Here is a 17,247-nt window from a genome sequence, read left to right as displayed (position 1 = left end):
CCGAGAGAGGGTAAGCTAAAACCCATAAAGGGGAAAGACTAGCCCAAGCCTGGCAGTCCAGAAATGCTGCAAGCTAATTAAGCAGCCATAAGAAGCCGTAAGCAGAAAAGCATCTTGCGAGCCCCCACTGTCCGCAGGAGAGAAAGGGAGCCACCCACTGTAGCCGCTCCGCAGCCCGTACCAGGGCGAAGCACCCGGGATTTCCCCGAGGAAAAGAGAGAGCAAAAGATTAGCCTCTCCATTGAAGTCAAAGGCAATGACTGTACCATTATAATTTAAATGGAAAGCAGTCGCCGTGAGAATTGGCAGTCAGCTTGCAGCTCAAGCTGAGCCGAGGGGGGGGAAGCATCACGTCACCGCACCCCCACCGAAAGGACCTGGCCCTGCTGAGCCGATCCTTCGGTCAGGGAAGCCACTCCAACCCCGCAGACTGCGGGAGGACAAAGAAGCCAACTGCCCCTTCCCGCAGACCGCGGGAGGAGAAAGCAAACCTTGCCACCCCTCCCCCCAGAGCCGGGAGGGAGAAAGAAAGTTGCCGCCCGAACAGGACCAGCCTCGGGCAGATAACCAGCGAGCCAGCATGACCCGGCAACTTGTCTCGCTACGCAGTGAGACAGAATGTGTCTTTCATGTGTATAACATTCAGCAACCTTCTATTCAAAGCGCCCGCGCATAGCCGTGTGATATTTCCAGCTTAACCTGCCTCGTGATAACATTATAAATATCTCTATACATAGCGAGCAGCCGCAAGCATCTTGTCGAGTATCCATCTAGTGGACAAGCAGCAGAACTGCACCCTTTTGCTCCCTTAATTGACTGTAAATATTATATTTGGGTATAATTGTAAATACTAAATCAGTTATGGTCTATATTATTACAACCATGCATCTGAATCAATATATAAAAAGTTATTAATAGAATATTTGTAATAATAATAAATAACAATATTCATAATTAATATTTTCATAATTAATATTTTCATAATTCATAATTAATAATCACCATCCTCCATCCCTAATCCCCCTCTCCACAACAGAAATTCTCCTGTTTGCTCCTTGAGCTGTCTCTGTAGTTCGTGAACAAAACACAAAATCTGCTACAACCCAAATCAGCCTGCTGTCAATCAGTACTTATGGCATGGTAAAAGGCCAAGGGACATCAGAGCAGGTATATGAGAGCATCTTCTTATTTGGAGGTAGGCAGAGAACAAAAGTTTTCAGTAACTGTGTTTCAGACACACCGAGCCCCTGCTCCCTGCAGGAAGCACAAACACATACAGCCACCTGATACCCAGCTTCTGCACCGTGGGTAATATTTACCTGAGTTGGACAGTCAAGGACAATGTCAGCCGTGAAATCAAATGAGTCAGTTTTCTGCCCTACAGGCTGCAGCTAGAAAGGAAGGCAAAACAGCCTATTTTGTAACCATGTTGGATCATCTTACATTTGTGTAACGTTTCTAATCCTAATAATCTAACTCCCAAATTTATATAAAGTGTCATACAGTTATAGACCTTGATTTACCCAAGACTGAAATGCATCTACTTCTCAGAAAGAACATAGCAGTTGTATACAAAACGGCAATGATAGAAAGAAGCTTTAAAAGGGAAGTGGAAAGCTAGACTGGATTGGTTTAAACTCTTGGAAGATTTTGGCAGGCACACCAAGTACCTTGGAACTTTGCCAGAAGATGAGGTCATAAACTCTTCTCTTGCAAAAAAGACAAGACACTAAGAGTCTCTCAGTTTCTATAACTAAGCTGCATGATGGCATCTGCAAACAAAAGGCTATTTATGCATAGAAGATTAATCCAAATTAAATCAGAGGTATAGCCTGATGATTGCAAACAATCTTGTCTGCATTTAAGGCATTGCCCCAAAGCATAAAGAAGTTACCATCCAGGATCTGAGATGCCACCTCTGACTGCATGTATACTCCTACTACACTACAATGCTAAGTAAAATGAGTGTACTTCAGCAAGTTTTAAAAGCATGCTTTTATTGAATTTTACCTATTGCCAAAGATAGTAAAATTAAACTGAATTAAAGGTCCTTTGATTCCCAGTAAGACCCTCACTATATATGGATTTAAAGCAAACTACTAAGCAATGCATTTTAAATTGATGCTTGCAGTTACAATTCTCTGTTTGGTGGTCTCCCACATCAGCTGACAGAAATATCACCCTTGTTGAATACTATGCTTGCCTTTCATGACAATGGGTGGAGTAGACTTGAAATTGCTCAGCTGAGACTGTGAGTGGCTGTGATCATACACTAATAGTACTTCTCTCCTCCCCATTATACACAGAGCCTGTCACCTTACCATAGCATTCCAAAGAGCCCTGGCAAGCTGAGAATGTCCTTTCTGACTTGGATGTAAGCAGTCAGGTGAAAAGTAGGAGACATCTGGATGCCCATCCTACAAAGGAAAGTGTAAAGGCCACGTGAGTGTGAAGAATCCACACAGCTCCAACCTGGGGGTGCTGAGGCCAAATCAGAGCCAGTAATGGAAGGTTCTTGCTACTTGCTCTTGCTGCTCCAGTGTGGAAAGTCATGATTAGATAATATATATATATATAGTGATATATACTGGACCTCAGCAGGTTCATGAGCTACCAGAATCACTTAACTAGAGATGCTTAGGTGCATCCAAGGGCAGCTCCACCTAGAAGCAGCAAGCCCACTGTTTTCAATTATGTATCTCCCTTCAGAGAAGGATTCCTCCCGTCAGCAGATCATCACAGCTGGCACCACAGGCACCACTATGCTCTGCAGTACCTTTGCATGGTAACAAGCAAGTTAAGAATGTCTTTGTCAGAATGAAGAGAGCCCATCTACTTGTTTGCAGTTATTTCAGTTCTGTGATTGAAAGGAGCATGAAGCAAGTAAGATTTGAGAGAAGGCAACCAGGCTGATTGAGCGCACCAGAACAGGAAGGCTGTACTTTCATACAGATACTGGAGCATCTGAAGGAAATGGAGTTTGGAAATCTAACTGTCTTGGTTTATTGAGGTAAAAAAGAGTTTAGTTCACCAATGACTGGAACAACATTCTTTTGGATAGAGCAATCATTCCTCAGACCTTGAGCATGTTTTGATTCAGTGTGTTTGGGGTGGGAGAACTGCTACTAAACTTTGCATCTATTCCTGATCTTTTGCCACTTTTGGGGCAGTTTTCTGTTCAGGAGCATCTGAACGTGTGAGACAACAAGGCAAAACAGCATCCTGAACTTTCTGGAAATCTGAATTAATTCTTGTGAAAGTGTTTAAAAGTTTAGAAATATTTTTGCTTCTTTTATTTCTGTGTTTGCTACTTCAGTAACAAAATCCCTAGTGGTTATTTTTGACAGGAACCGTCTCCCCAGACAAAACCAAAACAAAACCAAACAGCGAAAAAAACATCCAACAAAACCAAACAAACTCCAAAAAATCAAAGCCTGATTTTCATGGGAAGCTGCAAGCTGGTTTTCCAATTTTGTCTGTACTGTAGCAGCATCTGAACATTTCAAACTTATTGCTAGCTCTTTTCAGCATCCTCAGGATCATTCCAGTTCAAGTATACCAAAATAATCTCTGCTCAATATTTGGCCTGACCTGCATTTAGTTCCAGGTGAGATGAAGAAGTGCAGATGTGTGTGAAAATGGAGTTTCTGCTTCAGAGGTTTGTGTCATTTCCTAGATTTATCGTTTACTGCAACTTACTGAAGTACAATTGCCAGTAACAGGAAAAGAGGCTCACTACATAAAACTGCTACTTCCACCAGATTATATGTGAGAGTTCTACTCCACGATTCTATGATATGTAAACTTCTCTTTCTGTCATACACAGGAGAATGAGTTATGGGACATGAAGGCAGAAGTGTTGTTGTAGTCTCCAGTAAGCAACACAGCAATGTTGCTTTAAGAACTGTAATTTAGTATCTCTGATTTGTTAATCTTGTTATATTTCCAGAAAGACAAATATTTATGTACCCTTGAGAATATATACAAACAAACCTCTTAATTTCAGTTTTGATTCATTTTTCCAAACCAGGAATTAATACTGAGAGCACAACATGCATAACAAGGAATTTCTATCTATATGAAGACATCTATGGTATGGTACCAAAAAGCAACAAGTTCTAATAAGCAAAGCAGAGAACAAGCTGAAATTACTTTGCATATAGTCTTTGTAGGTTAGATAGCCACACTTAGTCCTTTGCATGCAGAAGTCTCTTTAGATCATACCTGACCAAGAGGAATCTTCATATTTTGGAAGAACGGCTGGATGACGACTGTGAAATCTTCACGAGTGTTATATCTGCCAGACTCCACTAGTCTCTGAATACCAAGCTGCAAGAAACAAAAGCTCAACCACCAACAATCCATCATCTCTGCATCTTAACTAAGGGGGCTTAGTGTTTCCTCTGTTTTTCTTTTTTTTTTTTTTTTTTAAGATCCTGAGAATCAGAAGGAAGCTTTTATTTCTTAAATAGGTATTGGCAAAAGCTTTGCAAAGTGGCTGAGAAGGCTGGAACACAATGCTACAACTACCTGTGAGGAACAGGCTTTTGGTGAATAAACACCCACCTCTCCATCTATACTAGAAAACAATTTTTTCTCAAGAGCTCTACTGGTGGTCTTGGTGATATGGTGTTTTGGATAACATCTGACTACTGCCTGCTTAGCTCGTTAAGGCTCATTTGGATAAAATTTTGTATGTTGGCCGGGTAATCAAGAGCTCACTTCAACTGGAAATAAAGTAACTGCACCAACCTCTATAAACATACCTGGTAAGCTTTGGTGGCTTCCCTCACCATGGTTAAATTCAGTGAGTTGTCTTCTCCTGTGAGAACACAACTACACAGATAACTGTGGGAAAGGTTAGAGAAGAAAAAAGAGAGTGAGAGATCTGAGATTGCAGATGTCACCCTTTAGCACCCGGTGCACTCATGGCATGGGAATAACAAGGAAATCTACACAGTTGTGTTTCTGTGAAAACATCTTATCCTTGCCCTCGTTCATTATTTCAACCCTCAGTCTCATTTTCTGATTCAGATAAATGATACAACTCTAAATTAGCTTAGTTTCACCTGAACCCAGGTATCAAAGTGATATACACTGTATTATGGTAGTTTGTCCCATTCATTACAGACTGGTATGCAGAGGCCCTGCAGCCTGACAGAGGTGAATGCCAGTCCCTCTGGAACTCAAAAACAGATCTTTGAAATGTACTGGCTGTATTGCCTCTGGGCTGATACTTTCCAATCAACAATTCCTTTTGCTTTCTCCAGACAGAGAATTTGTCCCTGTCAGAGGATGAGGAGAGGATGCAGATTACTCACTGCAATAAATAAAGTGTCTGAAACAGGAGGAATCTGTCTACACTGCAAATGCTTCACATTCCCTCAAAAGGCCTGAACATCCAAATGCTTGTGGACCTTGAGGAGCCCTATATCCATATGTTTAATCCAATCTCAGTGAGGGGTACATTATCCCAGGAAACCTTACAGTTCTAGACATGGATAAAACACAGCACTTAGGTCAAAACCAAGAGAAGGCTCAAGCACAGTGATGACAGCACTGCAAGGGATGCCTGTAGGACTGTAGTGCTACCCTTGAACATCAGTTCAAATGATGAGAAACACATGGGATAAGAATATACTTTATCATTGTGAACAGTAAACTCAGATACAAAAGGAAGTCAAAAGAAGCCTTACTCTGTCATGTAAGTTGGGCACTGAGTTTGACTATCCACAAACAACTGTCTCAGATGAAGGAGGTTCATCACATCAACTACACTCACTAGAGCTTTTGGAACCTGCAAGGTAAGTCAGACTTCAGTTTAGAAGCAGCCGGTGACACAGTGCACAGTGCATTGATTTTGCCCCCACATCCAGCCATCTGACATCCCTCTCCTTTCTTCATTGTTGAAAAATGAAAAACAAAACAAAACAAAACCAACAACCAAAATAAAGAAAGGGTCCCCTCAGATTCCCCCAAATAAGCTTTTGATTTTTATCCTACACCAAGGTCCAGTGTGTTACCTGTCTGTAATTATTTCAGACTGCATCTCACTACTTCCAGACAAGACAAAAGAAAATAATTTTCTACAAGTCAATGGAATATGTTTGGTACCCGAATGGGAAAAAAAAAAATCCCACCCAAATCAAGCGAACAGAAGAGCTAGCTCCAGTTAGTCACATGCTAGTGTGATCTAGATTGTCAGTGCAATTGCACAGCACTTGCCTCCTTGTGCAGAATATCAAGAGTTTCTTGAACTCTTCCAGTGAAATTCACAGCTGAGTAGTGACCCTGACAAAAAAGAATAGATTACTGCTAAGTGGAGACACAAAGCCTTTTGGTTGGGAGATTGAAGAGTCACACTAATTCACTTCTTTTTCTGCCATACAACACTGGTCAGTAAAATGTTCTTGCTTCTTTCTAGAGACCAGGGATTTTAAGTATATCAATCTCAGATGTAGAAAGACTCAGTGAAGCATATAAAGGTGTAGGAAGGAATCTAATCTAAACGCATGCTGAACAGCATAAACCAAGCAGCCATAGGCATGCTCACAGCCAGCTGATAAACTCTCGTAAAATTAAGTGAAATCATTGCTAGTCAAGGTCACAGCTATAAATAAAGCTATAAAACTTGGCAGCAGCAGCAAAGATGCCTAGTGAGGGCCCTGCAGAAGCAGTAAATTTCTCGAGCACAAGGAGTTGCAGGGGAATTGAAAATTATTACAAGTTAGCATATCAAAGGCAAGAAAGTAAGAGCTGGCAGAGAAAGGTGGCCTCTTCTTGCCACCTGCCCACTCAACCCTTATCATCTTCTTATGGCAGCCCTACAGGCTTCTCCACAATCCAGAAAAGCTGAGCACTGCAGCAACTTCCCTCATACATACCTCACCTGTCCCTAGCACCCCCCAACATCGTGTGTTACAGGGTGATGACAATTGCAAGGCTGCGCTAGCGGTAGTTCAAAGCTGCATAATTCTTTCTTGGATGTCTAAAAAGGCTATGCTCACAGCACAACACTTACCACACCAGAGAAGCAAAGCTTTTCTTCCTTCCACGTTTTGCTCATGATCAAAAGACAATAGCAAAGACAATGGCTCTTACCCTGGAGTAAGCCCGAAAGAACACACCCATCCTACTTGCTGGTAACTGTTTTTCTATCAGGACACTGCCAGCAGCTACCACCAAAACATACAGCAGCACATAGAACTCATGCCATCTCTTGTGAAGGACCCATGGATTCCCCTCACTGTGTTTCCACTCTGACATCACAGTCCCACTGCAGTTTAAGTTAATCAGGTTGACTACTCACAGGGTCCTTGCAATAGTTGCACAGATCGTTGCCTCCAATATGGACTGTTATGAGCTTCCAGTCAGCACTGAAGTCAATTCTCTGTGCAATAAAGAAGAAAATAATGAGCCTGAATATCTCTGACGCTGTGATATACACATGGTTATCGCTGCAGGTAGATCTACCATGTGATGCAACATCTATTTCTTTTCATGTTGTAAGACTTAAGGAGTCCCAGACAACTTACAGGATCAGTTTTCATTAGTCTCAGGAGATTTCTTGCTTGGGCTGGTAAGTGCCTGTGAATAAGGACATCTAGTGAGTGAAAGAAACACCATTATGGAAAGATCAATGTTAATGATATACAGACGTGTTAACTCAAGTTGTCAGGTATCAGGAGAGCTGAATGGTGAGACAGAGCAATCCTCCTGTTGCCATAATCAAAGTACATGTTAACATCTTTGTGGAAAGTCAACATCACATTTAATCCAAATACTGATTTTACTCAAGTTTGGTAATTAATCCAGAGCTATAAGTTTAGCTTCTATTACAGTCCTCTTAGCACCTAAACCAGCTGAAAACCCAGACAGAGCAACATGCTTGTAGTCAGATGACCTATTTAGAACTAGATTGCTATCAATCCGTTCCTCATGGACTAAAACAAAGCAATCCCAAGTCCCAGATGACCTCCTGAGTGATGTTTGTGCATGTACCACAGCTCATACCCCTGCAAAGCTGTAGTGTTTCAAGATTCTCTGTACACATGTCCCTCATTTCTGTAGCCTGCACCCAGAGCTAATACTTAATTTTCAGTTCAAGATCTCTGTGCACACTGCCTTTCCAGGGTAATTAAAGATCCAAGTAAAGATCCAAGTAAATTTACTCAGACAAGTTAAGATGACATAATTGCTGTTTTCCAATGGCAGACTGAGCACTTTCTTTTGTGTATACACACACCTATCTATCTATCTATCTATCTATCTATCTATCTATCTATCTATCTATCTATCTATCTATCTATCTATCTATCTGTGTGTATGTAAACTACCATGTTAGCTAGGTGGAACACTTCAGCCTTGTTTGAGTGCCCTGACATGCTGATCCTCAAATATGCATAGAAAAGTGAATGTGTTTGGAAAGATTTGGCCTTCCAGGCAGCTCTGTAATATGACACAAGCTGCATCTGCCTTCGAGCTCTTGTTAGAAACACTTTATTGTCTATCAATTCTGGAAACACCCGAGCTGACATTAATAAGCATGACACTTGCTTTACATGGCAACCAGAGCTTAGCTCTCCTTCAAAACATTGTGTTGACTTCAGGAGTAGGAGACATCTCTGACCACTCAAACTGAATACTGATCTAACACTAATGTGAAAATATTTCCTGGGGAATGAGTCCCATCAGACACTATCCACTGTTGCCCTTATTCAATGTCATAACCTACTTATTTATATGCCAAAGCTATCACAAGTGGTCATGATTTCCTTCTGTTGGAAACCTATAAGCTGGGGTCTTGACTTCAATACTGATTCAGAGGAAAATACCACTTTTTGAGCTAGCAGTCTGTGAGCCCTTCAATTTCTCGTGCAGTCACTGAAGTTCTGATGCATCCTGAGCCAAGGCAGTTGTTCAGTGCAGTGAACGAAGCAGTACCAGCAATCAACCATCCTGCTGTGGGTTGGTTGTGATCTCCACCAAATTCAGCTCTTGGATCAGCAGAAACAGTTTGCTAATGGAAAATACAGGTATTCACAGTTCCCCTCACTGATTCTTCTCTTCTCAGCCTTAAATTCTTAACCTCCTTTTTTTTTCACGTGACATCAGAGATCTTAGCAAGGCTCTGCTTCAACAGCACTCTTCAAGTCTATCCTTAACTCCAGCACACACATAAGCTCTTCGGCAATGAATGAGTATAGGCTTAGGAACATTTTGCTGAATGAGACCTGCATTGCTACATTGCCATCAAGTTCACTAAAAAGTTCATCAAAGCAGACACTGATTTGTTTTGAAGAAACTCTTACACTTGATTTCCAAACGCTGGTGAGGTTGTCGAAGTACCCAGTTTTGGACCTCTAAAAGGCAGTTTCCAGACTAGTGCCTGAAATTGAGAGCGGTTCTGAAATACCAGCATTAGCTGGTGAACATTTTTTGTCCTCTGAACCACAGAAAAATGGGTATTTCAGGCTGATGAAGGAAAAATTCTGGATTGCGTCATCATTCCAGGCCAGAATTCAGGAAGATTTCATCTAGTGTTTCTCCTAGTACCAATTTGCCAATTCGCCACAAGCTCATTTTCTGAAAATATCATGCTCTCAGAGATTTATTAACAGATAAATAGATAAATGAGTGGATGTTGAAAATGAAAGGTAAAACCCACTACTACCAAACAGTTTCTGCTAGCGTCTTGTTTGTGGATTTCATAATGAGGGCTGCTGGCTTCATTTGAAAGTTCATCTATGAAGTAAGCCCATACGTTTAACATCTTTGAGCCAATTTTCAACTCTAACTAGACTGGTTTCGTTTGCTGTTCAGAGCAAGTTGTGACAGCACATGAGACAGTTGAAAGGTAATTAGATGTAGTATCCATCGTCTACAAATGTAAACCAAAAAGCTACATACTCAGCCTGTGCTCCAGGAACTGCCTGGTTAAGGAATGCATTTGCATCGTTCTCGCTCCCGGTGCCGGTTGAGTACCCCACAAGTGTAACGCTGAACTCTCGAAAGATGTCTGAAAAAGAAAGATGGCAATAAAAGGAAAATGACTACATCTGAGCTCTGTCTACAGGAACTAGCACACACCAGCGCTGTCACAGCTCTGCTCTGACAGCCCAGCACAGCTGCTGCAGCCTCCAGTCAACTAGATGTATCCACCAAGCAGCAGCAATAGGGATCACCAGCTGGTAATGACTTAGAGAGCAGAATACTTGCTGTGTCCTGCACTGTCACCACTGGATAAGATGAGCAGAACTGAGGACTACTGTGTGCAGTTATCTGTCGTGTTGTAGTGATTAAAGCCCAACCCAAAATCCAGTCTTTTGATGGTGGTTTTGTGAAGGACACTGAAGGAGGCTTCAGCTCAGCAGGAGCTTGTTTTCAGCTAGAGGATGAATCTGCTTCACAGCTGTGCAAAATCTCATACTACTGACAAATATGAAGAAGAAAGCCTCAGATGCATGGTTCTGATGAAATCCCACCACATTGCCCATTACCTTCACAGCAGTTTCCAAAAGGAAGTCGACAGTGTAATTAGCAGCTGTGACAATGGTCATAGTATAAACTGTAAATGCTACTTTAATCTGAAATACTCTGTTTAACCACATTTTATTGAAGACCACATTTTAATGAAGCATCCAGTGAATTAATTACTTATTCTAATGATATTTTTGTTCTGTTCTATTCATAATGGGCAACACATGGAAGGACTGGCCCTCTTCAGAGAGAAGTTTATTATTACAGTTGATCCAAATTGTATCTTGAGTGGTTTTACATTAACAATAGACTGAGCTACAAGAAGTTGCATGTTTCAGTGAAGTCAAAATTATTCCTTTAGGTTACATGTATGAGTAGCCAGTTTTATCTACCAGAGAGGTCTACTGTATGCAAACATCTGGTTTTGGAAAAAGCCCTAGTGGAATAGATAGTAAAGGCAAATGTTAATTCCAGCACAAGTATGGATATAGCAATCTTATTTAGAAATAACACTCCACGCAGCTGTGAAGGAAGAGAGAAAAGAGAGGGAGGGAATTTCTGTCCATTTCTCATCTTCACTGCTGAAGCCAACTTTTTATTCATTAGTTTTACAATATTGTTTTTTCTTGTTGCTTACTCTAAAGCAGCTTAAGAGCTTTCTGTAAACATATCAGAAATCAGCCTATTCCCTCTCTTCAATCTTGCCAATTAGATTTAGCAAAGCATTTACTTACTTGGTAGAGTTGTCACATTCTCTAATGATGCATCTCCTCCAATACTAAAATGAGACAGAAGAATCCCAGTCACTCATCTCTTAGCCGGATACAGACAACAAGCCAAGTGAAAACCTACCGCACATCAACTTTCTGACACCCAAAAGCCCCAAAACACATGAAAGAGAAGAATATTCTCTACAGGAGAGAACACACATCTCTTCATCACCTTGGCTGGAGACTCACCTCCAGGACAGTCCCCGGTATTCCGTGTCCAAATCCAGGAGATTATCTGAGGCAATTGCGGTACCGGCCTACACATTGTTTTGAATTAATTCAACAAAGTTAAAACCCAATAACTAATGCAATAGGAAGTCATACACCGTAATTGTATTTACTTTCAAAACCATCTCTTCAAAGGCTTTAAAAGGCATCTGGCTTTCCCCTAACCTTCTTACTGAAGAATATACATTATTAAGCATTAAGAAACATGAGTACCTTTCATAATTATTTACAAGCATGACATTGTATGTGACACACAAAATATAGGATGGAGCCATGGAACAAAGGCTTTGTTTTCATGGGTCTAGATTAGCTGAGTAAGTAATTTATGGCTGCATGGCTGAGAATGATGAAAACATCTCAAAACACACAAAACCTTACTGGCTAATTATGAGAACTCAGCCATATCAACTCAACAGAAACAAACAAATGTTTCAGAAAGAAGCACCAGAATACCTTCATATCCATTTGAAAAGTATTGTGCTAAGAGAAAAGTAGAACAACAGCACTCTCTAGACTTAGTCTGAAGAAAGAGGCAAGCTTGCAAACACACCTCCCCCCTCATGAAACACCACCAGAGTTCAGAAGCATAGTCTCTGCCAGATATGTTGCTGTAGTTTCATGCTAAATTAAGGTACAGGGTAGTACTTCAGAACAGCACAAAAACAGACTATTTGTTACTACCTCAGATTAAACCACAACCCTACATTTTCTTCTATGTATAAGCTTTATTGAATTTATTCAGCATAACTAGGCATGGGTCACATGAAGCTCTGAGACAGCAATGCACCACTGCTTTCCATGACAGCAGATCTTGTTCTCAGCCTCTACAGACTACATTTAGAAACAGAAACATCTGCAGGGTCCTGGATATTATAATATGGCAACCAGAGCTATACACAGAATATCTTTTATTTGTCAATACTGCAGCCTTTCATTCAAATGCCTCTCTTTCAGTAGCCTCTTGCATGTAGGAGTTTCAGCAACAAGCCTGCTGGAGAGTTGCAAAAACTTCATGGTTTGCACACACAATATCTTTGTTGTCAAGGCTCAGACTCAGAGAAACCTATGTTCCAGTTATGTCTTTCTGCCCAGTGTTTCATGTTTCCTTTGAGCTGGCTGTAGAATTTCAGTCTTTGACCAGTATGAAAACTCTAGGCAGAAAGACATAATTGGAAAAGAGGATGTCTGGATCTTGGGACATGTTACTTCTAGGCTACCAAAGGAAAGCATAGCCAGCAGGAACTACTCCTTAATAAGGAAATAAGCCACAACTTAAAATAGGCACAATAAAAAGACTAAGTATATTCTGAAATGGATAAAGTCAGAGGGCTATCACCCCTACACATCCTTATGTCATTAATGCTAGAATGAATAAGATGTCATTATCCCACTTAGTCATGCTCTGTTGCTGAAAGAACTGAGTCAAAAGAACAGGTTCACCAGTCTGCTCCTCTTCAGAAAAACTTTGAAAGTAACCCAAGGCTTGTATTATGTCCCATTAGTTTCAACAGCATCTGATCTCTTCTGTCTCCAATTCAGCAGATGTTTAAACATCTCTTTAAAGGCTTCGTCTGTGTTTTTGTCTGAGTTCAAAAGCCTGTGAATATGTGCGTGGGGGGAACAGAGTGCTGATGAACTGACACCTTCTTTCTTGTTCCAGCTGCTATGTCTATTCTCATCCAAGAATGATTAGATCTTTGCTGCTAGGTACAACACTTCTTTCCCCTTCACTAGAGCAGGCACATGTTTGTAGTTTTACCAAGAGAATATTAAAAACACTATCATCTTACCGTCAAAGAATCCCCGAGGGCTGCTATAGTTTTCACATCAGCTGGCCTTAGGGAATGCACTGCAATGGAAAGAGAGACAGTTAAACTGGAACAGGAAGCAGCTATTCTTGTTCACCACTGTATATGGGAAACATGGCATTGCTCATTCTGATGTGTAGATACAATATTTTTGCAATACCCAGATGATAAAAGAGGAGCTTTTAGAGCTCATCTCATGCAATTGTAGCAGTAGCATTTGCGTATTTTTTAATGTCTCAATGGCTAATGTTGCTACTGAAAAGACAGAAGAGCAAGGAGTAAATAACAGCAAGCTGCCAACAATATCCTGCACCGTGATGGAGGTTAAACAATTTAGGATCAGGCAAATCACAAACATCATATTAAAGCTGTAAGAAGGCAGAAAGAAGGACTAAGAAGACAACAACATGAAGATATTTGAAAAACTGAATACAGCTATGTCCTAGACTAACATGCATGAACCCACAATTTTAAGTTTTCTTTCCCAAGATTTAGGTGGCATCACTTAAAGGCTATGGCAACACATAAATGTAGGGTTTATCCTGAGATACTGGGAAGTTCTTCACTAAAAATGAGTTAAGTGGAGTTAGTCAGAATGTGCAAGAGCATGGCATTACTAAGCAGCTGCTGAAAAACATGACATTTTTCTGGGTAGTAATTTTCACAGTCCAGGAATCATTTCAGAAAAAAAACCCAACTCATTTTGAAGCACAGTTGAAGATAATTCAGCTTCTTAACATAAAGCAGGCAAGGATACCTGAAGTTGCAGGAGGGAAGGATGGAGACCTGTCTTCACATAGCAGCTGACTTCCGTAATTCTAAAGAGAAGAAAGCTGAATAGCATTTGGCTAGCAAATACAGTCAGCAGTAATTACAGTCTTCTAGAGGCCAAGTGGGTAAACCAGAGCCTGTTTAGCATGTACTTAACCAGACAGGTCTTAGTTGCTCAATTCAATAGTCACATTCAGTATTGCCCAGATTAGAGTAGCCTCCTGTACTGATAAACATGCTGTCTGGGCATGTGTTCTTACAGGTGTTTCTAGATGCACTTTTTGCCTAACTCAGGGAGTGCTTTCCAATACCATGCCATGTACTTAGCCTCCCAAACTTCTTTGGCCAAAGACTGATTTCACCTGTGGTGCAGAGCATGACTCATATGGTTACCATACAGGAACAGATGCAGCAGAGAAACAGTGGGATGGTGATGTTGACACTTACTAGAGTTCGGCTGGGGTATGTGTAATTACTGTTCTTATATGTCCTCAGGAATGGCTCAGTCTACAAAACAAGGCAATATGAGTCAATGCAAAGCATCAGAAGAAAATGAGGAAATTTTCATTCCCCAGTCTTTAGTTCTCAGATGTCTGCAGATGATTAGCAGCTTGATGCAAATGAATTCCAGGGATTAAAAAAGAAAAGATATGGCATTTTAAAAATCCATACAATAACAGTGGAAACCTGGGACAACATTTTTTACATGGCCACAATTTACAGAGTATGCTCAGAGCCCTGCTGTGTGTGATTAACAAGAAGCTTGTGGTCCCACTGAAGAACAGACCCAAAGACCTCTGCAGAGCTGTGCTGACTGCTGCCATTATTGCTTCATTTCCCTCACTGAAGCTCTGTCATTCAGTCTGGATACTTGATGTTCCTGACTGGGTAAGCCAAAGATCCTTTTCTTCTGTCTCTGCTAACCATGACATGCGACTGTCAGGAAGCTTCCTGCCCTTGCCCTCCATCTCATGGGGGAGCACTCAAACTACTGCTGGTGGCAGTGTCATGAACTGTGTGGGGAAAAGCCAGACTCTCCTCACCAAGACAGCCCTCCAGGCAATTGGGAAGGCTCAGGTGGAATCCCAGCCACTCATAGCACCTCCACATAAATACAGACACCCTTGTAACTTACTTCACTTGGACATTTGAGAACAATCTCATCTTCCAATTGCTGATTATCTGTCTTCTCTCCTAAAGGTTCCAGCTGGGGAAAAAGGGGAGGTGCATAGAAAAAAAGTGAATGAGCATCAGAGAGCAACAGGTAATGGCATGCTACCAGCCACTGGAAAACACCTCTGCAGCACAGCAAGACAACTGCAATGCACTGCAAGACAACTGCAATGCACTGCACCCATGCTGGCAGCTGCCTCCACACACTACTTATTTGTGTACTGAAGAGGATAATTCCCATACAGCATGAACATGGCCTGATGATCAGCATGTCAGGCAGGCAGCATCTCCCCAAGGGAAGGCTCAGCAACCCCAATATTTAACACAAGTTAAGATTTACTGATTTGATATGACTTGTTTAACAGTTCAGGTGACCTTTTTTCACATGATCACTCTTTTCCTTTGTAAACACAAATAAGGCTTCAGAGGAGATACAGCTAGTATCTCCCTGAGGCAGAGTCTTCTGCCAAGGGCAGGAGGTGAGGGGACAAGGAGTGACAAATATACCCCTAAAAATCTTACCATGTTGTTCCACAAAGCACGTGCAGCCTGGGAATGTGACTTCTGGCTGAAGTGGAAACAATCTGGGGCAGAATAGGAACGGTCTGGCAACCCCTCCTAGAGAAAAAGATGGGTGTTGTGACAGAGGCAGTAAATATGCAACAAGCTGTGTATAGAGATCTGTCTCTTCCAGAAAGATAGCCCAGCTGACTTAAAACTAAAGCAGCTGCAAAGGCCTCCAAGGTCAAGAGAATTAAACAAGGCAGGAGAATGCTAGGAACTTGGAATGAAGAAGCTTTTTAAAGCTTTTTAATAGAGGATTTCCAAAGTAATAAGAAATACAGACCACTAAAACTCTGGAACAGAATACTTGGGCACAGATACTGATTATATTCCTTATTTCCCCTGAGATTCAGACATTACAGTCTTTTGCAGTATGTGGGTTTCATACTAAAAGTCATTTACCAAAGTACTGGAAGGGACTTCATGATGTATGGGGGATAAAAGGCAAGCACCTTCTTCACTCCCTGGTGAATCATAGAATGGTCTGGGTTGGAAGGGACCTCTGAAGGTCATCTAGTCCAACCCCTCCTGCAGTCAGCAGGGACATCCTCAACTAGACCAGGTTGCCCAGAGCCTTGTTGAGCCTCATCCTGAATATCTCCAGGGATGGGGCACCAACCACCTCCCTGGGCAACCGCCCATTTGGAACTTTGTACTACATGGTTGCTTGATTGCAGTGGAGTCAACTCAGCACCCCAAATCACGACTTCATGGTCTATATTCCTGTTGCCCATTAACTTCAATTTATTCCATCAGCGTTTTCTGCAATATCAGATGTTAACTGAACTGAATATAATAATTATTAGGCCATAGAACTGCTGGTCACATTTACAGACAAAATAATTTTGAAAAGAGAATGGAATTGCACCAGGATTTAATGCAGGGCTTTTTTTGTTTGTTTTCTTACCTCTGTCCTTGGGATGGGTGCATTCATCAGAAATGGTTGCATAACCACTGTGAAATCATCTGTAGTGTCATACCTTCCGCTCTCCACTAACTGGCGGGTTCTCTCCTAAGGAGTCAAGAAATGTTGTCAGCATTCCTTCTTTTACATTCAATACATCAAGCAGCTCTGTCCAGCTGGGAATCTCACCCAGAGGTTCCCCCTCCCCTCCCTTTGTACAGGACCCCAGACTTAGCCATGGCTTCCATCTCACACCAGGCAGGCAGAGCAGCTGTCTTTTCAAGACAGCATCCTGGTTTTTTGTCGAGAGTCAGCCTGGAGAGCCTAACTGACATGGGCAGGCAACCTCCTCAGTAATTAGATTTTCTGTCAGAAATACGTTCTTCCAGAACCATCAAAGCATTTATTCTCAAAGTTTATTCTCAAGTTATTCTGTTCTCTGACTTAATCTGTGACCTGCAACAAGATAAGTTATCAACAAAACTGCTGACTGTCTGACATACTCCTTTCTATGGCTCTTTAACAAATTTTCTTCTTATCTGCTTTGTTG

The 17,247-nt window shown here is 41.5% G+C and overlaps 1 protein-coding gene across 1 annotated transcript in view; it reads right to left on the bottom strand.

Moving 5' to 3' along the window:
* PLB1 (phospholipase B1) overlaps positions 1–17,247 on the bottom strand; it is a 99,916-nt gene that overhangs the window by 20,538 nt on the left and 62,131 nt on the right. The window contains exons 38-44 of the mRNA XM_054397056.1: positions 7,310–7,390; positions 6,226–6,291; positions 5,697–5,797; positions 4,767–4,848; positions 4,225–4,329; positions 2,322–2,417; positions 1,320–1,391 (exon numbers count right to left, since the gene is read on the bottom strand). Of these exons, the coding sequence (XP_054253031.1) occupies positions 1,320–1,391; positions 2,322–2,417; positions 4,225–4,329; positions 4,767–4,848; positions 5,697–5,797; positions 6,226–6,291; positions 7,310–7,390 (603 nt within the window). The remainder of the gene's footprint in view (positions 1–1,319; positions 1,392–2,321; positions 2,418–4,224; positions 4,330–4,766; positions 4,849–5,696; positions 5,798–6,225; positions 6,292–7,309; positions 7,391–17,247) is intronic.

Source organism: Indicator indicator, chromosome 2, assembly GCF_027791375.1.
Source record: "Indicator indicator isolate 239-I01 chromosome 2, UM_Iind_1.1, whole genome shotgun sequence".
NCBI lineage: Eukaryota > Metazoa > Chordata > Aves > Piciformes > Indicatoridae > Indicator > Indicator indicator.
The sequence above is the reverse complement of the archived record's forward strand: the minus strand, read 5'-3'. Positions and strand labels throughout refer to the sequence as shown.